The sequence below is a fragment of the Sceloporus occidentalis genome, unplaced genomic scaffold (genome assembly GCF_023333645.1).
Source record: "Sceloporus occidentalis isolate IW3139 unplaced genomic scaffold, rSceOcc1.0.p SCAF_1, whole genome shotgun sequence".
Taxonomy (NCBI): Eukaryota; Metazoa; Chordata; class Lepidosauria; order Squamata; family Phrynosomatidae; genus Sceloporus; species Sceloporus occidentalis.
This window is the reverse complement of record NW_028316981.1, coordinates 21,597,718-21,621,557: the sequence shown is the minus strand read 5'-3', so window position 1 is coordinate 21,621,557 and position 23,840 is coordinate 21,597,718. Positions and strand designations below refer to the sequence as shown.

General features: G+C 44.2%; 1 protein-coding gene across 1 annotated transcript; it reads left to right on the top strand.

The window, feature by feature from the left end:
• Window positions 1–360: 360 nt before the first annotated feature.
• LOC149321111 (pre-mRNA-splicing factor ATP-dependent RNA helicase DHX16-like) lies at window positions 361–22,250 on the top strand. The gene is made up of 20 exons (XM_089515795.1): window positions 361–605; window positions 1,162–1,436; window positions 1,655–1,826; window positions 3,883–3,939; window positions 4,633–4,887; window positions 5,594–5,818; window positions 6,814–7,008; window positions 7,735–7,845; window positions 9,673–9,788; window positions 10,889–11,099; window positions 11,864–11,962; window positions 12,053–12,205; window positions 13,305–13,445; window positions 14,379–14,541; window positions 14,768–14,886; window positions 16,264–16,331; window positions 18,074–18,236; window positions 19,949–20,110; window positions 20,664–20,837; window positions 21,990–22,250. Exons 1-20 carry the CDS (start codon window positions 399–401, stop codon window positions 22,116–22,118), a joined length of 3,195 nt encoding a protein of 1,064 aa, XP_089371921.1. The 5' UTR covers window positions 361–398; the 3' UTR covers window positions 22,119–22,250.
• The last annotated feature ends 1,590 nt before the right edge of the window (window positions 22,251–23,840 follow it).

Here is a 23,840-nt window from a genome sequence, read left to right as displayed (position 1 = left end):
CTTCTCATAGATTTATGTTGTTGGGACTACAACTCCCATCATCCTTGCCTGGGAAAGGTTGGCTGTAGGACAAAACTTAGACCAAAATGTAGGACATTTAAGAAAAATGGAGGACCTTAAGTGTCCTACATTTGGGGCTAAATTTTAGCCCAGCAATAAAACAATTGGACTACAACTCCCATCATCCCTCACTATCATATATCCCATGGCCACTAAAGTTGGAGGACCGCCCCGGAAGTCATCCATAGGGCCAACCTCCGCTCTGCTCCTCTCTATGACCCGTTGCTATGCGACCACCGGAAGTGGTTCCATCCGAGAGCGCGGATTGGTCGCCGGTGGCACGTGTCCGGAAGCGCTGCTACGGTGGCCCGAGAGGGAAGGGAAAAGTCCCGGCCATCATGGCATCGGGGGAGCTGGAGCGCTGGGTCTCCGGGCAGCTGCACTCTTTGCTAGGCCTGAGCGAGCGGCACGTGGTGGCCTTCATGGTGGGCCTGGCCACGCGCAGCAGGACGCCCGAGGAGCTCCTGGCCCGCCTCGAGGAGACCGAGACCCTCCGCGTCACCGAGCCCTCCGCCCGGGCCTTCGCCCAGCAGCTCTGGGAAAAGGTCAGCCAGCGGGCGGGGCTTGTGGAGAAAGTGGGCGGGGCTTGTGGAGAAAGGGGCGGGGCATCAGGGGATGAGGGATGAACCCTATGGCCCTGGCCAAGTGCTGGACTGCAGCTCCCATCGACCTTGTTGCTGTGCGTCCTTAGCTGCTTCTTACATCTAGGCCAGGCCCAATGGAGCTCCATGGCCGGAGGGCACAGACAGACTGGGGAGTTCTTATTTGGGGGTGGAGGAAATGCCTTCATTTCCCTCTCCAGCTCCAACTACCACTTCCCTGAACACTCATAGGATCATAGAGTTGGAAGAGACCCCAAGATCCAGTCCAACCCCCTTCTGCCATGCAGGAACTCTCAATCAAAGCACCCCCATTGACAGATGGCCATCCAGCCTCTGCTTAAAGACCCACCCCACCAAAGAAGGAGACTCCAGCACTCTCTGAGGGAGTGTGTCCCACTGTCAAACAGCTGCACTGACACAGGCACGTGTCCCTAAGGCCATTCTGGCCTGTCCCTGTAACCTGGCATGCTTCCTTTTCCCCTCTCCTCCTCCTGGGCAGGTTCCCCACCAGGCCCCGCGGGAACGCCCAGCCAGGCTGGCAGAGCAGGAGGCCTTGGCCATGCAGCAGAAGAACCGTTCCTACACTCTGCTGGAGGACAGTGACGAGGAACAGCCTGGTGGGGCGGCGGCAGCCCAGGGTTCCAAGCGCCAGCGCCCCCCACGAGGCCCTGAAGGCAAACAGCGCAAGCGGCACAAACACCTGAGGCAGCGCCAGGAGGAGGAGGAGGACGACAAAGACTCCGATGAGAGGAGCAGCGCAGGCGATGGGAGACGGTGAGTCTCCTTCGCTTTCAGAAAAGGCAGGCTTGGGTGATTGTTTATGTCACAACTATTGCCGTTACATTCAGGGATATATGGGAATTACAAAGTATATAAAACACTACCAAGGTTTCTGTATGGGTGTGGGAATGGGAGGAAGTCAGTGTGAGAGGGGTGGCACCATGAGTTGCCACACTGGGTGACAGTGCCCAATTTTGCCATTCATGCTGTAGGAAACAGGCCCCAGCCACCACGAAGGAGGAGGAGGAGGAGGAAGAGGACGAATGGGATCGGAGTGAGCGAGAGCGATTGCAGGACTTGGAAGAGCGGGATGCCTTCGCGGAGCGCATCAAGCGCAAAGACAAGGAGAAGACACGCAACATCCTGGAGCGTTCAGACAAAAAGGTTTGGCCTGAGCCCACGGGGGTCTTGCTTCCATTACTGGAAGCTCTTTCAGATTGTTCCTCACCATCCACCCTGAATGTCTCATGTCACCTATCTGTTTTATAAATAATAATAATAATAAATAAAAGTTTTATTTTTATACCGCCCTTCTTAGGGCGGTGCACAGCATATCAACAATCACAATACAAATACAATAAAAATACAATTAAAACCCACATTAAAAACCCCATTCTAGCCAGCTTGCCACTGCTGTCGGGGGGGGGGGGGGGGGGGAGACTAACTGGAACTTGTGTCCGGGAATGCTAACTGTAACAGGAAGGTCTTTAATTCCTTCCTGAACTGGGCCAGGGAGGTGGCCGAGCAGAGCTCTATGGGCAGCGTGTTCCAGAGGGTCGGGGCGATGATGGTAAACGACCTCCTCGATATGGAGGCTAATCTAGCCCCTGGGACCCTCAGTAGCTGCTGCCCGGATGTTCTGAGGGTGCGGGGCGGATTGTATGGGGAGAGGCGGTCCTCTAGGTATCCTGGGCCCAAGCCATGTAGGGCTTTATAGGTTATAACCAACACCTTGTATTGCGCCCGGAAGCGAATAGGCAGCCAGTGCAGATCTTTAAGTACAGGTGTAATATGACTGGCCTTGGATGTACCAGTGACCAGTCTGGCTGCCATGTTCTGTACCATTTGTAGCTTCCGGGTATGGTACAAGGGTTGCCCCATGTAGAGCGCATTGCAGAAATCCAATCGAGAGGTTACCAGAGCATGTACTACCGTTTCAAGGTCCCTCTGGCCCAGGTATGGGCGCAGCTGGCGGATAAGCCGAAGCTGATAACAGGTGCTCCTGACCGTCGCATCCACCTGAGATGTAAGGTGGAGCGACGAGTCAAGGAGCACCCCCAGACTGCGCACGGAGTCCTTCACAGGAAGCGTGATCCCGTTCAGGACAGGTGGAACCACCGCCATTCCCGAGCCAGGAGAACCTATCAGAAGTACCTCCGTTTTCTCTGGATTCAGAATGAGTCGGTTTTCCCTCATCCAGCCCATTACTGACTCCAGGCATGCTTCATTAAAGGTTGGGCTGGGCAAAATATTATGTTTTTCAAGCCCTCAACTAGCTCAGATTTCGGATTGTTTTCTTGCCTTAGAGTATTGTGAGTTAATGTATTCAGGAGCCTCCGTCAGTGGAAATTTAAATAAGCTGCAGGTGTCCCTCTGCAATCTAAAATGCTATTTATAAATAGGGCTATTTGTATATCGTGATTCTGTGTAGGCTTGAAAAGGCTGTGGAATGTGGCAATGGCTACAGAAGCTAGCTTTCTGTGAATCATTTCTTATGGTGATGGAGACAGGATTTGAAGAGCATAAACCATTTTTAGTATAAAAAAAAAGATCTCAGAATGCAGAAAAGATCCTTAATAAAATTTCCAATAAAATCTCCATTACTTTAAATAACAGAAGCAGAATAAATTATGCATGATGGAAAACAATGAAAAATAACTTGCCCAATATAAGGTAACTCATGCAAAGTTACTTAATTTTAATGTGCAGATGTTACAGACTTCTGCCCAGGTTACTCTGGATTAGAGCTTTTTGTGCAATTACATTTATCCTTCCTTTACTTGTTTTTCTTTCATGAATCTTTCCAAGGCATTCTTTCCTGAAACCAACATTAAAATTTCAAGTATCTGTCTTAGCAGATGTAGGCCTTCTGTCTCTAGACCACCTGCTCTAATTTTTATCACTGTTTTATTCCCTGTTTAATATATGAGGAATTATAGCATTTAATTGCTATATGCAATTTGCTATTATTTGCTTTATGATGGTCAGATTCTGTTGTTAAAGATAATAGCAAACTTACATACATATGAGTTGGCAGGAAGGTCCTCTCCATCAGTTTTCTTGCTGAGATGTTTCCTGACTATTCTATAGAACTACGTTATTTCTCAGTCCACAGTTTTGAAAACATTGCATTGAAAATGTGATAATAACTCTTAAAACCATTTGTTTTTGTTTGATTTGTATGTTTGTGTATTTTATTTTCCAATCATGTTGGACTTAGGCCTATGAAGAAGCTCAGAAGCGTCTGAAGATGGCAGAAGAGGACAAGAAATTAATGGTAAGAACTTTACTCTCCCTCTTTGTCTAATTAAATTGCTGGATTGTGATTTAGGCTGCATCCACAGTGTAGAAATAATGCAGTCTGACACCACTTTAACTACCATGGCTCCATGTAGTTTTTGTAGTTTTGTGTGATCCACCAACATCCTTTGGGGGGAAAGACTAAAGACCTTGTAAAACTACAAATCCCAGGCTTCCATAGGATGGCATTACAACACTTCAAGTGGTGTCAAATGACATTATTTCTACACTGTAGATGCACTCTACAATAAACATTTATTAAACAGATCGCTAAATTAAATTGGAGACATGAGCAAAACAGTTAAAACTGTGCATATGCACATTCAGGCAAAGAGATTATGCTCCAAAGGCTTTAACAAAACACCAACTGAAGCAAATATGTCAAACAATATGCAGACCTCTGACTCTGAAATCAGAGTCGGATACCAAGGGCCCACTGTAATATTTGATGGATTTTTTCAAAAATGTAACGCACTTTATTTATGTGGTGTACCTTCAAAGGTCATCTTGAGTGGTGGACAAACTACTGTACTTACCCAAAGCAAAAATTGTCCCATAGTGAGTCTTGTTTAAAAATCTCTACAATAGGAGCACAATTGATCTAAAGTAGAAATTGTAAAATAATTCTTGCTGTTTTGGCTAACCAGTATTTTGCCTTTCTGCCTGACAGATCCCAGAGTTACGTAAGCAGTCTCGCCGAGAGTATTTGGCCAAACGGGAAAAAGACAAGATAGAAGACTTGGAAGCGGAGATAGCAGATGAGGAATATCTGTTCTCTGAGCAGGAGCTCACAGCCTTGGAGCGACAGGAGCTGGAATACAAACGTAAAGTGCGTGACTTGGCAAAGCAGTACAAGCAAGCTGGAGAGCAGGAGAAGCTGGAGAAGAGCAATCGCTACTATATGCCTGAGGAAAGTCGCAGCAAGGTAGCAGTCGTGTGCGTGATCAAATCAGGATCCTGGTACCCTTTGAAGAATGATTAATTGCATGTATAATGAATGTGTTCTCCAGTTGAAGAATTTTAGACAGCAGGGTGGGGAAAGACATCTACCTAATATGCTAGAGACCACTTTTGGATGGTTCATGGGCATTTTGGGCAGATAAATATAAAGATCTGCCTTGAAGGATCTTCCTTGCAAGGAAGGAGTGTGAAAGCAATTAAACAGAGCCTACATTGAGCAAAGGTTGGACTCCATAAGTTTTGTCCAACCCCTAGGTGGGAATGATGGGGGTTACAGTCAAACATCTGTGGAAAGTATTATGTTTAGGAAAGCTGGACTAAATGATCTCCTGGCATGCTAAAGCCCATACTCGATGCATGTCACCACCAGGTCACCAGCAGCTGTAGGCAAACATGCTGCCTTTTGATCAAATTACCTTTGAGCATTTTCTGTGATGAAACTGGATATAGCAGTTCTTAGGATCATTTTGGGGATAAATGTCAGTGAAAGGAGTATTCAGATTCACCAGTACATAAGTTTGCTTGCAAGTTCATTGGCAGTTTGTTTAGGCATGTAGCCTGCTGTACTAGGCTGTGAATGTACCTTCAGTGCATTGATGCTTCCAAGGCACTGAGTTGCCAGCTGGAAAGGCTGCACCTCACCTCTTCTGGATTTGGTTTTTGTCCTGCAGAAAATCCCAGATCGTTATGAGGAACCCCAAACAGAGGATCACATGGCCCCACGCGATGAGCAGCGACGTTGGGAAGAAGACCACATAGGAGCAGCTGCTCTCCGTTTTGGGGCTCGGGATGCTGGTCAGCGCCATCCTCACAAAGATTATGAGTATGTCCTTGAGGATGATGAGATGATCCAGTTTGTGAATGCTGTGCAGATGCGAGGGACAGTTCAAAACAAGGTGAGTTCAGGCTGGGGCATGAGAGATAGGGCTTGGCAAGAGTACTAAAACACAATAGGCCTTCCTCGTCCACAAATTCTGCATGCACAGATTCAACCATCCACAGTTTGAATATATATATATATTAAATTCCAAAAAGCAAACCTTGATTTTGCTATTTTGTATAAGAGATGCCATTTTACTGCACCATTGTATATAATGGGACGTGAGCATCCATGGACCTTGGTATCCATAAGAGGTCCTGAAACCAAACCTCAGTGGATACCAAGGAGCCACTGTAATGCAGATTAGCCAGCGACTGCCACTGAAATTGGATTCCTGGCCCACTGAACGTGTTTCAACAAGTCTTCATTTATCAGCTCTCTCAATCCTTAACATGCCAGTCTGTTCAGCATAAAAAAGCAGGTGTGGGGGAGAAGGTGCTGCTAGTTTCACCCCCTTTTTCCTTCTTTTTTCAACCTGTCACTCCCTGCATAGCAAAAGTAAAAGAAGTACTCTTCAGCTGTCCAGAGAGCAGACAGGAAAGGGCTCACTGCTCTGAAGCTGCTGCCACGCTGCAAAATTAATGCAGTTTGACACTGTTTTAACTGTCATGGTTTCATCCTATGAAATCCTGGGATTTATAGTTTGTTGTGACACCAAACTCTCTAGCACAGGCTAAATATCTTGCAAAATTGCAAATTCTAGAATTCTTAGCATTGAGCCTTGGTAGTTAAAACAATGTCAAACTGCATTAATTCTGCAGTATAGATGCACCTTAATATTGTTCTTAAAATTTTTAATTTTAACTTACTGTCCCCTGTCTTGAATATAGATTGGTCAGTAGACTAGATAAGCTAACGTGTAAAATTCTACCATAAAGCTTTGATCATGCCCCAGGTCTACTTATGGGGCTGTGTTTTCTCACTGATAGGATGTAAGTGTAGAATTCTAGAGTGGTTATGTTCCACTGAGGTAGCAAAATCTCTACCACTTTCCTTTCTTTTCTCCCTCAGTCCCAGGAGGAGAAGCCAGAGTTGTCAGAGGCTGAGCGCAAGAAGCTGTCCATCCAGGAGGTGCGCCGGAGCCTGCCCATCTTTCCCTACCGTGAAGACCTACTTGCTGCCATTGCCGAACATCAGATACTCATAATTGAAGGGGAGACCGGCTCTGGCAAGACCACTCAGATTCCCCAGTACTTATGTGAAGAGGTAATTTGACATGGATGAAGAGAAAGAGTCATTCTTGAGATTGAGGAGACTAATGCTGGAGCTTGCTAGAAGGCACTCTTTGCTCTCCTGCTAACACCACCCCTGAATCCTGTTGTTGGTGTCAGCTAGAATAGACCCTTTGAATCAATCAGATTTACATAGATATCAACTCACCATTCAGCAATTGTTTCAGTAGCTCTACTTTTGTTGGTGACTAACCAGTAGGATCCCATGGGTTATGGGAGTACTGTGCCTTGTGTACCAGCAAGAATTGCAAGTCAACATGGTAATAAGACAGTAGACCATCTTGATCTTGGATTGGATAAGGGGTCCCATTCCCTAACAATAAGAAGGCCAGTTTCTTGGGAGTGTCGTCGCTCATTTTATTCTTTTCAGCCATGAAGGCTAGGTGTTTCTTTTTAAATTGTTTTTTGTTTTGAGATGGTTAAATTGCCGAGTTACCAAATTCTGTGACAGGATGCACAGAATCTTGAGAACCATTTTGCTTAATATGTTGTAAAGCTTTTCCAGTCCTGGTGTTAACCTAAACATCTTGATTTCTCTGTTCTTTCCACATTCCTAATATGTTGAGGATGTGGGTGTGGGCATTTCATCCAGTTGTAGTTCCCTAAGCAGCAGCAACATTTCAGTCCCTAGACAAACATTCTGATACACTTAACAAGCCTGTGAGTACTGAGGACTTAGAATTTTCTTTCTTCCCAACAGGGCTACACAGAAAAAGGAATGAAGATTGGCTGCACCCAGCCCAGGCGAGTGGCGGCTATGAGTGTGGCTGCCCGTGTTTCCCAGGAAATGGGTGTCAAGCTTGGAAATGAAGTATGTGCTTGGAGAAGGCTGGGCGGGGTGTGGGGGGCAGGTATAAGAAGGAACATCATTCCCAGTCCTTGCAGCCAGCTACAACAGCTTGTAATCCCTGTAACAGTATTTATTTATTTTATTTATATACTTTTGTTGTTGTTGTTGTTGTTGTGTGTGCCTTCAAGTCATTTCCAACTTATGGTGACCCTAAGGTGACTCTATCATAGGGGTTTCTTGGCATGTTTTTCCAGAGGGGGTTTGTCATTGCCATCCTCTGAGGTTGAGAGAGTGTGACTTACCTAAGATCACCCAATGAGTTTACATGGCTGAGCCACCATTTGAACTCTGGTCTCCAAAGTCACAGACCAACACTCAAGCCACTACACCATGTTGGTTCTTATTTACATGATGTCTTTTTCCTAAATTGGGCCCAAGCTGGCTCACAAAAAAATGCTTATATCCAATAACAACAACAACAAAATCGTAGTTTTAAAACACAACTGAAACACCATGTTAATTTAACAAGCCAAAAATGTAAAATCCTTAAAAATACTCAGTTAAAAATATAAAAACCATTAGAAAACAACTACCAAAGCAAGTGCCCCAATAAAAAGCCTCCCTAGGCTCAATTATGTGTTTAAAACCTGCTTGAAAAGTAATTTTTTTGCCTGCTGCTGAAAGGAGAGCAGGGAGGGGACCAGCCTGGACTGCAGTTCAGACCCTATATCTGGAAAGTTATTTTTGATCAAGGAGATTCCCTTGATCACAGAATAGCATGGCAATCTGTACCAGGAGCAAAGAAGAACAACTTTATTGGTATTATTCCAGAATTCATAAGCTTGCACGGTGACATTACAGATGATGAAAAATTCACATGTACCTTACAGAGATTCTCATGGCTTCATTCAGTGTATGTGTCTAATAGGTGTTAATTACTAACAATCAACAATTGAGCATTCAATTCATTTTCCCTTAAGTCAGCCCATGTTGCTCAGATCTTGCAAAGAGAGATACATTTTATACTGGGAACTGTATTTCTGTCAGCTACACTGTTCAAGGTTGTTTTCCAGTAATCAAGACTTTGTAACATAGCTTCACTTTGGTTTGTTAGTAGTTTCAGGTTTGGAAGCAGAGAAAAGCAAATTTGTGGTTCTGGGAGAACCAATCTACCTTCTGACAATCTCAGAGATACCTGATCTACCCCTCTTAAACTCTACACTGTCCAGGTGCTGAAGTTAGCGATTCGATTAGGAGAAAGTTTTAATATTTTTCACTGCTGATTACTTGTGATCAGGAAGGTGCTCTGGTTTCTACTTCAGGAGCATCCATTGAGAAGCCTCTCTCTTTTGTCTTCACCAAGCGAGGTGAAGTGGTGGCAGGAAAAAGTAGTCTACCCAAATCATTAAATATGTTTTGCTGGCATGTAAATGTTCATTCTCAAATACTGTAGCTAAGAAGGACGTAATCTCCCCCTTTTGGAATATCTTGCAGGGAAGTGACAATAAACCTGAACCCAGCTAGGAGGCAGCTGGGTTTTGTCCCTGAGGTCAGTTTTTCATGTGTCCATTCCACCACCTTCCCCACTTCTCTCTGTTCTTGATCTGAATATAGCTGGCTGCTTCACCATTTGTGGGTCAGACAGGCTGTTTCCCCATCCCATTTTCATGGAGGCTTGAATCCAATTTCCATTGATTTGAAAAAGGAACAAGAATATGCTTGGGTGCTCCTCTTCGCTTTGTGTCCCTTTGTGAACATATGGGTTTGAGGTGAATAGATTTGGCCAAAGATTTCTCTGCATATAAGGGCTTTGTGGTAACCTGTATCTAATATCAAGCCTTTCCCCAGGTGGGCTATAGCATCCGTTTTGAGGACTGCACCTCTGAGCGGACGGTGCTGAAGTACATGACTGATGGGATGCTGCTAAGGGAATTCCTGACTGAACCTGACCTGAGCAGCTACAGGTGAGCAACAATACCAGACTTCTCTGCATAGGTTTGAGTAGGTAGAAAAAGTACTTCTCTTCTTTTTATATCAACCCACCATGGCCTTATCCTTGGAAACACACTTTCTGGCTTCCTGTCCTCTAGATTGGTCGAATCATCATGCATTGCTTCAGATGGGGCCAATCTGCTCCAGATCTGAATCAAGCTGATCCAACCCACTTTGGAATCTGAATCGATGTGAATCACTTTGGTTGCACAGTCCTAATAAGCTGTGTTGGTCGGTTAAAGGAGAGTTGTAAAATTGTCAGTTGTTCCAGAGATGTAAATTTAGATAAGGGCTGAATTCTGGCATCACTGCAAATAGTGCAGGCCAAAGCAAGGAATGGAAAGCTGTCAGAGAAGAACTTTAAATAGAATCCCTCCAGTTCCAAGAGTTGACCAGGTTAGTTTAACATGGTGCCCAGTGGGTAGCACTCTGGCTGTGGATTTGGGAGACTTAGATGCAAAGCCCATTCCCAACGGCAGACTCTGGCCAAGATGCCACATCAAGCAGGAGGAGCGTTAATGCTCTACCCACATAATTTCATGTCCTCCCTGCCCCCGACCTGCTGCTACTTACCATTGGAAGGGATGGAGGGAGGAAGCAGTTCAGATGATGAAGAAACAGTTGCTCTGTGTTCAGAGGGAAGAAATGAGTGTGTGCTCAGAGATGAAGTGCACTCTCTTCCTTTCCTCTGAAGCCTAGATCAGCTGCACCTTCATCATCTGAATTGCTTCTCTCCCCTCTTCACAAGTAAGCAGATGCATCGGCAGCCCCTTATGATCTTGACAGTTGCCAGGTGGAAATTTTTGTTGGGGCTCAAAGACCTAGAGAATAAACCTCTGCACCTCTTCCCAAATGGGACATATGTATGCGCCCATATGCCATTGACAAGATGCCTTCCGCTGTGTCCATCCTTCGGCAAGTCATTTTACTTGCCTCAGTAAAATAGATGCAGTACTGGACTGCCTCCAGACTATCGCAATAAAGTTTGCAAATTAACTCTGCAGATGAATAGAACTGCTGCAGTGGCAACTGTCAGTTGAGTGATAACAACCTTCCTGGACATTTCTCCTAGTGTCGTCATCATTGATGAGGCTCACGAGCGCACTTTGCACACAGACATCCTCTTTGGGCTGATCAAGGACATTGCTCGCTTCCGGCCTGAGCTGAAAGTGCTGATTGCCAGTGCGACCCTGGACACAGAGCGCTTCTCTACTTTCTTTGACGATGCTCCCATCTTCCGCATTCCTGGGCGCAGGTTCCCTGTTGACATCTTCTATACCAAGGTCAGCAGGGAGGAAGGACCTCAGAGTGACTGTGTGTGAGAAGGGGAGAGAGTGGGAGAGATGGAAGGAGAAAGGTGGGGCAGGAAATTGTGAGAAAAGCAGAGTCACACAGGGAATCTGAGGGGAACAGTGGCCATAAGAAAAGCATGAGAAACGTGGTGTTTTGTTGTTGTTTTTTGCATGCAGCATGATAACAGTTTTCCAAGAATGCAGATTTCTGTTCCTACCTATGCCTGTGTGGAACAGGAGGGACAGCAAGACTTATTAATGTTGGAATAAACAGTAGGCAGGATCAGAAGTGTCAACATGGTGGTATGTCTCCCAAAGCTTTCCAGATTCCCCCAGCCAACATGAACAGTGAGGGATTTAGGGAGTGATTTACCAAAGCTCTGCTCATTCACTGCTCAGGGGTACAACATCTGGCACCTTCTCCATAGGTTATTTCTCCCTTTTGCTATGCATGAATCAGTGCCCTAAATATGAGCCTGGCTCATACTTAGGGTAAGCGTGAAGCTGCCTAAGTATGAAACAGGCTCATACATAGGACAAAAGGGAACAATAACCTATGGATCCCTTACTGACCATGCTGGCTGGGAGGATTTGGGAAATTGTCATCCTAAAAGGCAAGTTTTCTGGACTCTGTGATTGAATGTCTTGAACAAGGGGTAGTGGAAAGCCATTGGGAGGCAGAGTTTGGCTGAACCTGTATGAGTCAATAGGAGATGATTTGATGGTTCTCCCTCCCTCTGATCCTTGTTTCCTAGGCCCCAGAGGCTGACTACCTGGAGGCATGCGTGGTGTCAGTGCTTCAGATACATGTTACTCAGCCCCGAGGTGATATCCTTGTATTCCTCACTGGCCAGGTAAGTCACTGTGTATACCACTCTGCCCTGTTTAAACTTTTGTTCCTTAAGGTACATGCAGCAGGCTTTAACTTCCATTCTTATTGGTAGGAAGAAATTGAGGCATGCTGCGAGATGTTGCAGGATCGCTGCCGTCGCTTGGGATCCAAAATAGCAGAACTGTTAGTCCTCCCAATCTATGCCAACCTCCCCTCTGACATGCAGGCCAAGATTTTTGAGCCAACTCCACCAGGAGCCAGGAAGGTAAGAACTACTGACATGGAGCAAGGAAAGAAGTGGTAACTGATTTGGTGCAGATCTGTGTTGTCTATTGGATAATCCTTTTTTATACAGTCAGGGATGGGGGGCATTTGTGGCCCAAGGGTCAGATAACAATTTGGAAAGGCCACATTCCAGCAGAGGATGGAGATAAGGGCATCAGGTGGAATCAAAGAAAAGTGGATGGAGCAAGATGGAATTGGTACCAATTAGGGCATTTCTCCTGCAGGCATAAACATAGTTTTGTTTTATGCATGCCTACTCAGGAATAAGCTCAGTACAGCCACTTTTGGGCATGCAAATCACAACTCCCAAGTAATAATTTCCAGGCTGCAAACCTCCAAGTAGGAAGTAACACTTGGAGCATTTAGAGGAGGGAAGACTGTGGAGACACTGGAGTTTGTTTGTTTGTTTGTTTGTTTGTTTGTTAAGTCCATGAGGGCCTATCCTGTCCACCATTTTGTTCTTAGTGGCTAGTCTGATGATCTTCAGAGAAAAGATGACTGAAGATGCCAGCCACAGATGCTGGCGAAATGTCAGAAATAAACTCTTCTGTAACATGGCCACATAGCCTGAAAAACCCTCAAAAATATAAAGAGGTATAATGCCTCTGATACTAGAGGTGATATATAGCCTTGCTGACTGGTAGCCAGTGATAGCCCTAGCTTCTCTGCAGAACCTGACAGCTGCCTGGCACTATCATTGTGAGTGCAAGTTGCTCTGAGGTCAAAAGGAGGTGCCCAGTATTGATACCATGGGTGGACACCTTGTTCTAACTTCAGTGGTGGTGCCAGACAGTGAATGGGGATTGTATGGGAAGTCAGCTGCTTGTCATGTGCTGTCACAGCCTAAAATCCACAGCTAAAGTGGGCAGGTGGTGGGAATTTGGGGGCAGAATATTTCAGTGGCACCCCAGAGATAACTGCAGGATCCAGGATAAAGCTGGCACCTTCTTCAGTCAAAGCACGTGCTCTGTCCCTCAGCTGTGACCCTTCCTTTTTTACAATGTTGTGTTAACTATGACAGAAGCAGCTGCTCTCCCCCTCCTCTCAATTCACAAATGCACCTCTCTTCCTTTCTCCAGGTTGTTGTGGCCACAAACATTGCAGAGACATCTCTGACCATAGATGGCATCATCTACGTGATTGATCCTGGTTTTTGCAAGCAGAAGAGCTACAACGCTCGCACAGGCATGGAGTCACTCATTGTTACTCCTTGCTCTCGGGTACACAGCTTCTGTACTTCTCAAAGTTTATCACCTCTCCTAGTTTTATTTGCTATAGTGTTCAGGATCTGAACATGTTCGTGGCCATTTTTGTTTAATTATTGGTTTCCTCTTTTTCTTGTTGGTTTTTGTACTTTTGCAGGGAGCAGTTTAGTGGACTAAGAAAGAAATCTAGCCTGAAGATTGTTAAATACCAAAAGGGATGAAACATTGGATTTTAGCTGTACTAACATGTCATGCAGCATAAACTGAGTTACATAAAGGAATCCTGTAGCACCTTTGAGACTGCGAAAAAATTATGCATGGAGTTATAAATGGTTTATAAAGCTGCAAAAATGTTACCTGTATTCTGTAACTCTACATAGTCTCTACATAGTGTCTGTAGAGCCCATAAATGGCATACAGTTATGAAAACGCTGTAGGATCACAGCTGCAAGTAGCTGCATAGAGTACAGGGTGGCTCTCAGTATCCTCAGACAAGCAACAATAGAATTCCCTCTGGATAAACGTGTTTGGAGCATTTTGGTAAAACTAACTTAGAGAGTCTTCTGTGATTGTAACATACTGAATGCTGGAGAAAATTAGAATTTCCCAAATCCCACTTCTTGTGAATTTGATAGTATTCCTAAAGGTTTATGGGTGGCTTAGAGTGAAGGGTTTATGGTGTGTCTGTCCATGTGTTTCTCAGGGTTTATAGGATTTCAGTAGGTGCTGTATATACTATCAAGCCTGCCATTTCTACAGTAAGGGCTACATTCCTGTTGTTTTATTAAACAAAACCAGGTATTCTTGACTCATTTCCCTGAGGTACTTGCTAGTCTTTGTAATAATTCTTACATCCACTCTTCAAATCTGGCAGGATAAAATACCCAGTTGTCAACTCCTTCTCTCCCACATACTACAAACGTTTCTTCTTTTTTCCCCACCCCTCAGGCTTCTGCTAACCAGCGAGCAGGAAGAGCTGGCCGGGTGGCTGCAGGGAAATGCTTCCGTCTCTACACAGCCTGGGCCTACAAGAATGAGATGGAAGAAACCACAGTGCCAGAGATTCAGCGGACCAACTTGGGCAATGTGGTACTGCTTCTGAAGAGCTTGGGTATGTGGCTGGGGAAATTAGGATGGGGATGATCCTGAAAACTGTCTTTCCTGGATGGTAATAGGAACATTTCTAATAGCAAAGAAAGACTTTTTTAGAGTCTTACTTAAAATATATATGTAATGGCTAGAATGGGAAAAATCCATTGTCAGGTGTGGGAAATTGCCTGTAGGGAAGGTTAATGGAGGTATCCATCAGACTTAGTTTTCCCATCTCATTCTCTTAGGCATCAATGATCTGATCCATTTCGACTTCATGGACCCACCACCCCACGAGACTTTGGTACTGGCACTAGAACAGCTTTATGCCCTGGGGGCCCTCAATCATCTTGGCGAGCTTACCAAGGTACAACTTCATGGGTTCCAAGCTGTATTCTCAGACAAAATTTCTTGTATAAAAAGCATGCTGTATTCTACTGTCCATCCAATCCTGAATGGGAATAGTGCTGGACACTGGAAAGAAGACAAATTTCATGAAGGTCTTCCAGTTACTCCCTACTTCCATGGGCTGAGGATACAGAGGGATTTCATATCCTTGTCACCGATGGTATAGAATAGGATCTAAAGTTTAGAAATTTTACTTTTTTGGACTACCCTTTCTTGAATTGCCATTGGTCAATCTGGCCAGGGGAATCCAGGAGTGGTAGTCCGAAAACATAAAAATAAAAATAATTTATTATAACGTCTCATTTCCCAGCACATTCTGTACAGAAGTTTGTAGAACTCTCCTGAGAGAGCCTTTAGAAATAGACTATTGGAATTTAATGGGAGATCCAGCACTTCAGGTCATTGCTAAGACACAAATACTCCTGGGAGATTGAGGGCACAGCACTGTTTCTGAACCTAGACTATCCCACACAGTTATGCTGAGCATTAAAAATGGGAAACATGTATTGCCCTTGCTTCCTTGGAGGTGTGAAGGAAAGGATAAAAATGTGTTAATTAGAAATGCATTAAATATGAAGAGTATTTGATTCAAGAAGCACCTTTCTGCCATGTGCTTAGCAAAGCTTGAAAAGTAGGCATGCTGGGATATGTGGTGGGGTGATTTTTAAGAAGGAGGTTGCACATCAATGTATGAGATATCAGTCAGTCGCTTTGTATCCCACCTTTTTCCCAAGAGGGAGACTCAAGGCAGCTTACAGAATAATAACCGATAAAATATGTATAATAAAACTACATATTTCTAAAAACATAGAAAATGTTAATAATATTAAACTGACTATAGAATTAAAACTAAACATAAACTGAAAACAGTCCAGTGCAAAAAGAGAAAATGTCTCCTGGAATAGAAAGGTCTTCACCTGACAACAAAAGGACGGCAAGGAGGGAGCCTGGAAGAGACTTCCAGGGTAGAAAAGCAACCCCAGAAAAGACCCTCTATGGTCCTTCAAATATATTCCAGAAAAATTCACGTGTCATCTGCCAGTCATAATTTTAACAAGTACTACGAGGAAGAGTATTGTGACATCCAGTAGGTCCAAATATGTTTAAATCTTGAAACCCCAATATTTAAATCTTGAAAAAAACCCAATGAAGACAATTAACATGGAAGGATGAAGGTCAGGAGGAGGGATTTCTCATCCCCAAGCAGGCCCAGGATCATTTGCCTCCTGGTGAGGATAAAATGCCAGGATGCAGTTGCTGCCCACGCAATGGAGATGAAGCCAGCTTTTGTGCCTAGTGCTTTATCCGGCATTGTCTTCCTCTGTTCCTTATTTAGCTGGGCCGGAAGATGGCGGAGCTTCCTGTGGATCCCATGCTGTCCAAGATGATCCTGGCTTCAGAACAGTGAGTCCCTGTTCTCTGCCTTCCTGGGTCTTTTTCAAGACAGTTAATTATGTGCTTAGCCTTGTTAAGTTCAGTAATCACGGGTGAAGCTTGTGACCTCTGCTCCTTTCCTCATTGCTTTGTTCAGTTTCTTACTCATTTTATTACAGTCTTCCCAAGAAATGTAGGAGGGCTCAAAAACTTGATTGAGCTATTAGACAACTTTGCAAAACATTTAGATCCGCTTGAAATTATTTTTTTCATATGTTCTGTATTAGAAAATGTAATATATATATTATTATAATCTATTTATCTGTTATCCAGTTGGGAGAGCTGAGAGACTGATTTTGCACATATAATATAGAACACTCTTTAATAATAAAATTTCCCAATCAGGAAATCATGGGTAAAATCATGGATAAAAATGTATTGATTAAAAAACACCCATATATTTTTTAAAAATTGTCTGGCATCTTGTTCAGTAAATTGTAAGCCAGACTTAGGATCTTGTTAACTGCTGATGATTCATGTTTGTGATCATTAAGGACCAAATGTGATCCCTAGTCTTTTCAGAGAAATGATTAACAAGACATTGCAGATCAGGGCACTGGGAAATGATGTTTGCAGCACTCTCCTGGTCACAGACAACACTGGGTCTCTCCAGCTGCTTGCTTCAGTGTGCCCCCTACTAGCAGAGCACTGCAGACATCATGCCCCAGCACTCTGATCTGCAGAGCTTCAGAAACTCTGTAGTTGGGGTGGTAAGATACGTTTTTTGAATAATGGCATCATCAGAGGTAAGTATAAGAACAGAACGTCGTCATCATAGTTATGTCTTCCAGTGCAGGATCTCTTCATTTCAGCAATTACATTTTAAATATTATGCATACAGTGAGCCTTTGGTATCTGCTGGGGTTTGGTTCCAGTACTCTCCGTGAATATCAAAATCTGTGGATGTTCAAGACCCATTAAATAAAATGGCATAGTAAAATGGGAAAATCAAGGTTTGCTTTTTGGAAGTTATATATTTTCAAATATAGTCAAACTGCGGGTGGTTGAATCTGTGGATAAAGAATCCATGGATATAGAGGGCTGACTGTACAGTGGAACCTTGGTATCCACGGTGTGTGTGTGTGTGTTTTTGACCGTCCCCCTGCTCCCCCACAGATACCAAAATCCGCAGATGCCCAAGCCCGCATTGTCCCCAGTGGCAGCGTGTGCGTGCAGCCACACTGCCATTAGGGACAACAGGACTTCAGGAGAAGTCCTGTTGTCCCTAATTGTGGCATGGCCGCGTGCACATGCCACCGCTGGGGACAATACAGGCTTGCCATCTCCTGATGCTCAGATCTGTGAATGGCAAGTCTGCAAATACCGAGGTCCAACTGTATTTTGTTTCTAGAAAAGTTTATATAAAATGATAATATTAATCCCTTATTTACTTGTCAGTTAACATTTTTTTAGATATGTTTAAACAGATTTGTTTTGGAAAATATGGAGTGTACCAATGGGGAAACCTGATCTAATAGGACAAATTTTAATTCAGTCTGTTTTTCTTTACACATTCCACAGACTGACTGTCCTTCTGTTGCTTTTGCCTTACAGTTCCTCTGTTCCTCACTTTAAAGTAGTTTTCACTCACTGGCTGCTTTTCAGTGCTGGGCTCATGGCTTGTATCCAAGCTGTTCTTTTTTCTTTCTTTTTTTACTGCTTCCACCTTGCCAAGACTAATTCTTCTCACTTTCTTTGGTGGAATTCTCCAGGTACAAGTGTTCAGAGCAGATCCTCACTATCGCTGCCATGCTTTCAGTCAACAATGCCATTTTCTACCGGCCCAAGGACAAAGTAGTCCATGCAGACAATGCCCGCATGAATTTCTTCCTGCCTGGTGGAGACCACCTTGTTCTTCTCAATGTTTACAGTCAGGTATGGACGGTACTTCCTGGTCAGGGAAGTTTGGAAATGGGATCAGGCATAAGAGGGACAGAGTCTTTCAGTCATCAGTTTCTGTGAAACTTCAGGCTACTTCAAGAAAAGAGCTTCACCGACAAATTTAACTGAGATGCTATGGTGGTTTTCTACATCAGGATGCTTAATTGTGTGCTGACTTTTTTATTAATGGAACTTTCATATCACTGATTAGACAAATACTCAGTTGGTATTGCTAGAGCATGGATTTAATCCTTGAGGCAGGATTGTTTAGATAGCCCCCATCCAGTGCGGTGTAGTGGTTTGAATGTGGGACTATGACTCTGGAGACCAGTGTTCGATTCCCGCATGGCTATGAAACTCACTGAGTGGCCTTGGGCAAGTAGTACACCCTCAGCCTCAGGGAAAGGTACTGACAAACCCCCTCCGAACAAACCCCACAATAGAATCACCTTAGGGTCACCATAAGTCAAAAATGACTTGAAGGCACACAACACACACATACACATTGAAACATAACTTGTCACAAGCAATTTAGTGCACAGTCTTAATGAATGAAATGTTATGTTGGATTTCTGCTTTCAGATTTTGAGGGCATTGCTTAGTCTTCTCATGTGAAAATTCTCATTGACTCACAGTGGGGTGAAACATGGATTTCAATATTCTTTCAGAAGCTTTGGCTACACACACACTCACTCTCTCTCTCTCTCTCTCTCTCTCTCTCTCTCTCTCTCTCTCTCTCTCTAACTTAGGGTAACTGGGTAAGTTTGGAACCAAAGGATAGGGGATTTTACTTTCACCTTCAGTGACAACTTTTCAGCCAGTCATTGAAGGAATGTGGTCTGCTCATTGTGCTATCTTGCCCTTACTAGTAAAGTTACTCCAGGCTATTGGTGCTTGGCTTTTCCATGCCCTCATGTTACAAGCAGCTTCAGGAGATGACAGTGCTCTCTATTGGTGACAGGATGTGACTGCAACCTTTTCTTAGGGTGAGGACAATTTTGGTGGTGGTGCCAAGCCATTGATGGTACTCAACATTGTGGCTGTAGTCAGGTCAGTGGGTATGTGGAATGGTCTAGTGCTGTGATGGCAAACCTATGGCAGGTGTGCCAGAGATGGCACATGGAGGGCTGAGGCAAGGAGGAAGAGGTGCTTTCTCCTCCTTTCTGGCTGTCCCAGGCCTTCAGCTGTCTCTCCAGAGACTGCTGAAAGCTGGGGATGGCATGGGGGGGAAGAACAGGCGCGGGCTTCCTCCTCCTTCCTGACTCTCCCTGACTTCAAACTGCCTCTCTGGAGGCCCTGAAGGTCAGGGATGATACGGAGGGAGGAGGACGAACAGGCACACACCTCTTCCTTCTCCTTCCCGACCCTCCCCAGCCTCATGCTGTCTCTCTGGAAGCATCTGAAGGCCAGAGATAGTGCGGAGGAACAGGAGGAACAGGCACATGCCTCCTCCTCTCCCCCCCCTCTCCAGGCCTTCAGCCTAGAGGGGCAGCTGTTAGCCCAGGGGGGCAAGAGGGGAAGAAGTCCTGCTCCTGAGGGCGGAGGCCCAACCCCCGGAGGGTGGAAGCCCCCAGCACTGTGTAACACTCAGTGCCGGAAGACCATTTAGTTTGGGCACTCAGCCCCTAAAAGATTTGCCATCACTGGTCTAGAGATTGCTCAAAATCTGTGACTTGGTCTGAACCTGTCCTTCTTCTATCTCTCAGTGGGTGGAGTGTGGTTACTCCATGCAGTGGTGCTATGAGAACTTCATCCAGTTCCGCTCCATGAGACGAGCCAGGGATGTGCGAGAACAGCTGGAAGGGTTAATGGAACGCATTGAAGTGGACATAACTTCCAGTGAGGGAGACTACATCCCAGTCCGTAAGGTACAAACACCTTTTTTCTGTCACTGGTCTTGGTGTAAAAAGCATGGTTGGAATGTTTTAAGAACATTCCAGTCCTGTGTTCATTCTTCGCAGTGTGGAATCTGCAATTCTGATTATCTGTATGAGGGAGGGCAGACGAACAGGTGATCTGCCTCATAGCTGCAGATGGAGCCTTCTGAATATTTATCTGTTTATCCTGTTTGGCCTTTTGGCAATAAAAAGAGCTCCCATAGTAGTTTGGATTAAAAAAACACATGAATGTAAGAAAAATAAATGTGATGGGTTAGAGTCAAATTTAGATATGCTGAGAGCAGGCTCATTAAAAGAAATAGGGCAAGTTAATAATGACTACCTAAAGTGCTACCAATTTTAGTGAGGTATGCTAAGAGAATCATTGTGAGTTTAGCCAGAAAAATAGTCTTTTTGTAAACCCATCTGCACTGGGAGAACACTGGAAAAACAGTCCATTGTATAACTTCTCATAGTAATTGATCAGTTCAGATAGCAGCAACTAATTTGACTCTTTGTGCTCATTCCTGCTATCTGTCCATAGGCCATTACTGCGGGTTTCTTCTATCACACAGCTCGCCTAACCCGCAGCGGTTACAAGACAGTCAAGCACCAACAAACAGTGTTTGTCCATCCAAACAGTTCCCTTTTTGAAGAACAACCACGCTGGCTCATCTATCATGAATTGGTCTTTACAACTAAAGAATTCATGAGACAGGTTAGTACTGTGGTCTTTAGAGGGTCTTTACAGCAAAAAATGACACTCGTTTTGGAACACTACAACCAGACCCTACCGTAGTTATCAGGTATAGACAGGGTTTTGGGGTATAGCATTGCAGTGGAGAAGAAATCAGTGTTGTGCGGGGTAATTATAGCTCCGTTGTAGACCGCATATTTGGCAGAGAGGTCCAAGGGCTACGCTTTTCATTAGGCAGAGTGAGGTACCTCCTCAGATAGCAGAATAGAAAGGACAGCAAATTGCTTTGCCATCCAGAGCGCTTTGTTGATGCAGGCACTGTGGCTTTCCAGAGTGGGCTTTGCTGAGTTCTGGAGAGATTCACTGGACAATGCTATAGCAAGGAAATAGTCAGCAGCTCCTCAGAGGAGCCTGAGCTCCAAATGCTGGCAGTGGCATGAGCTGTCTTTCAGAGCACCATGCGCACAAACCTGCCTCTGAAGAAATGCCCTTCTGAACTAGGCATTTGGACTTGTCTGGGTCCGTGGAGAGGAGGACTGGCCGCTTTATGCTGCTTATTCTGTTCTCCATGGAGGGTGGACAGTGGAGTGTGTGGGGAAGATGTACTGACAGGAAGGAAAGCAGCAGCATTTCTTTGTCACGCTTCACTTTGTGCTGCTGCTAAGAGGTCTTGCATTCAATTCCTGAGACTTAGGGGCAAAACAGACTGCCCAAAGGGGAGGCAGCTTGAAGCCGCCCCTGAGAAAGCTGGATTGGGGCCATGGCAACCACACACTGTGGCCCCAATCCACCCTTTTGCCAGCCCCAAAAGAAGCGGCAAATAGCAAAATTTGATCTGAGGGAATCTCAGTTGGGCCCCCCTCTGTGCTCTCTTTCTGCCAGCAGGCAAATACCTTTTTTATTCAGGTAGGTCTTTGGCTCGCAACTTAATTGGTAGATGGGTTTTGTAATGGAGTTTGTTAAGTCGTTTGCCTTTTTCATTATGTTTTATAATATTATTTAAACCTTTTTAAATTTAGTGTTTTTAATATTTTTTATCAAATAAGCCTGAGTTGTACTTTAATATCTTGTAAGCCACCTTGGGTCCCATACTGGGAGAAAAGTAGGATATTTAAATAAATAAAAAAATAATGCATTTTGTTAGGCTCACAGTAGTCTTTCTCTTTCCTGCAGGTCATAGAAATTGACAGCACATGGCTCCTGGAGGTGGCCCCTCACTACTACAAGGCCAAGGAATTAGAAGATGCTTCTACCAAGAAACTTCCCAAGAAAGTAGGGAAAACACGAGAGGAGCTTGGATAAGACAGGAGTGGAAATCTTGACTCCCATTCACTTTGTGCTATATTGGCACATTCACCCTAGGACTTCCCCATCCCCTCTATATTTGTATAGTTTTGTCATCTGAGACACCAAATAAACCATTTTTACAAACTCTTCTGAGTCATTTCCTTCCTGTCTCATCCTAGACAAATCTGGCCTATTTGAAAGAAGAAAAGGAAGAAAGGCATCTTAAAAAAAAAATACATGACTACTTGCCTTTGGCACTTTTAAGTCATTACAGGGTTTTTTTTCCTTTTAATGGTGAATGGTTGTATTAATACTAGTAAGACTTGTGCTTTCTGTTGGAAAGGTAAAATGTACATGCATTCTTTGTTGCTTAGCCCTAAATGTTTCAGGACAGGTTCTGCATAAGGAAAGAACCACCCATATATGTGAGTCACAGAGACCACAAAGAACATAGAATCATAAAGTTGGAAGACACAAAGGCCATCCAGTCCAACCCTCTTTCATGCAGGAACTCAAAGCTTGTGATATCTCAATTGCTCTGAGGTCTATCAAAACAAATATCATGCAATGGTAACATGTGGTACTGTGAAATAACAGCACCATGCACTCCTCTTGCACTCAATAGGGTTAATCAGTATGCAAAAGGATCTTGTAATACCTTTGAGGATAACATACATCTGAGGAAGTAGGCTTACGTCTACAAAAGCCCATGCTACCAACTTTTGAGTTACGTCTCTAAGGTGCTACAAGATCCCTTTGCATACGGAATTTTCCTGACCAACACAGCTAGGTCTTTAAATTCTATCTCAATAGGGTTACATTTACGCAAAGCTTTGTTTATGCTTGCAGACTGAACTGCAACCATACATACATTCTTCTGTATGTACTAAGGGTATGTACAGGACTAGAAGGTCTTCCAGATCTCCCCCACATCCTACTTGCAATTGTGGCAAGGAATGCAACTGGTACTTCTGTAAGTCAGACCCCCAACATCTGAGGATGCAAAAGAGGCAGGACAGGCTGTGGACCCACAGACTCCAAAGCCACACCATTTCCAACATGCTACTGCAAGACAATGGATTCAGCCCTGTTAATGCTTAGTTTATTTTCCTCAACTGGAAGCAATACTGAAGGAAACAAGTTTAATTAAATGAAAGCTTGGGTACTTAAAAATTCTGTGCTCCCCCATGTCTCCAGGTCTCCCTACATTTTCCATAATTTGATACTAATTGCTAGGGAATTTTTTCTTGTACATTCAATTGTGTTAGATAGTGTGCAAGCTGTAAAAGAAGGTAGAGTTCTTTGAACAAAGCGAATTGTCTCTTCAGACAATTCATTTTGAGATTGGTTTGTCTGCAGTAGCTACCTAATTTTTCCAAATGCTGGAATTAGCTGCTTCCCTTTAAAAAATGAAAGATTTATGACAGAAAAAATGGCATCATGCTGCAACCACATTCTGCTCCTTCAGCAGTCTCTTTTCATTGCTTTTAAAAGGATAAGCAATTGTGGCTCTCCAGGGCCATAGTCCTTCAATTTCTGGACAAGAATTTAGCATTATAACTTCCTAGTTTTTACAAGCAGTTCACAGAGTTGGAAGATGCTTTCATGAATGATACTTTAAAAATTCATAATACTCTCCCATGTCCCACTCATAATCAGTTGTAATTTAGAAAGAAAAAAACATTCCCTCCCTCTATCTCATATCCCATTTTTCAGGCTGCCAACATTTTGTCCACT

Excerpts from the sequence above, each read along its gene's own strand:
- LOC149321111 (XM_089515795.1), top strand. The coding sequence starts at position 399 with ATGGCATCGGGGGAGCTGGAGCGCTGGGTCTCCGGGCAGCTGCACTCT. Across the intron at positions 606-1,161 it reads CCCAGCAGCTCTGGGAAAAG|GTTCCCCACCAGGCCCCGCG; the intron begins GTCAGCCAGCGG and ends CCTCCTGGGCAG. Across the intron at positions 11,100-11,863 it reads TTGACATCTTCTATACCAAG|GCCCCAGAGGCTGACTACCT; the intron begins GTCAGCAGGGAG and ends CTTGTTTCCTAG.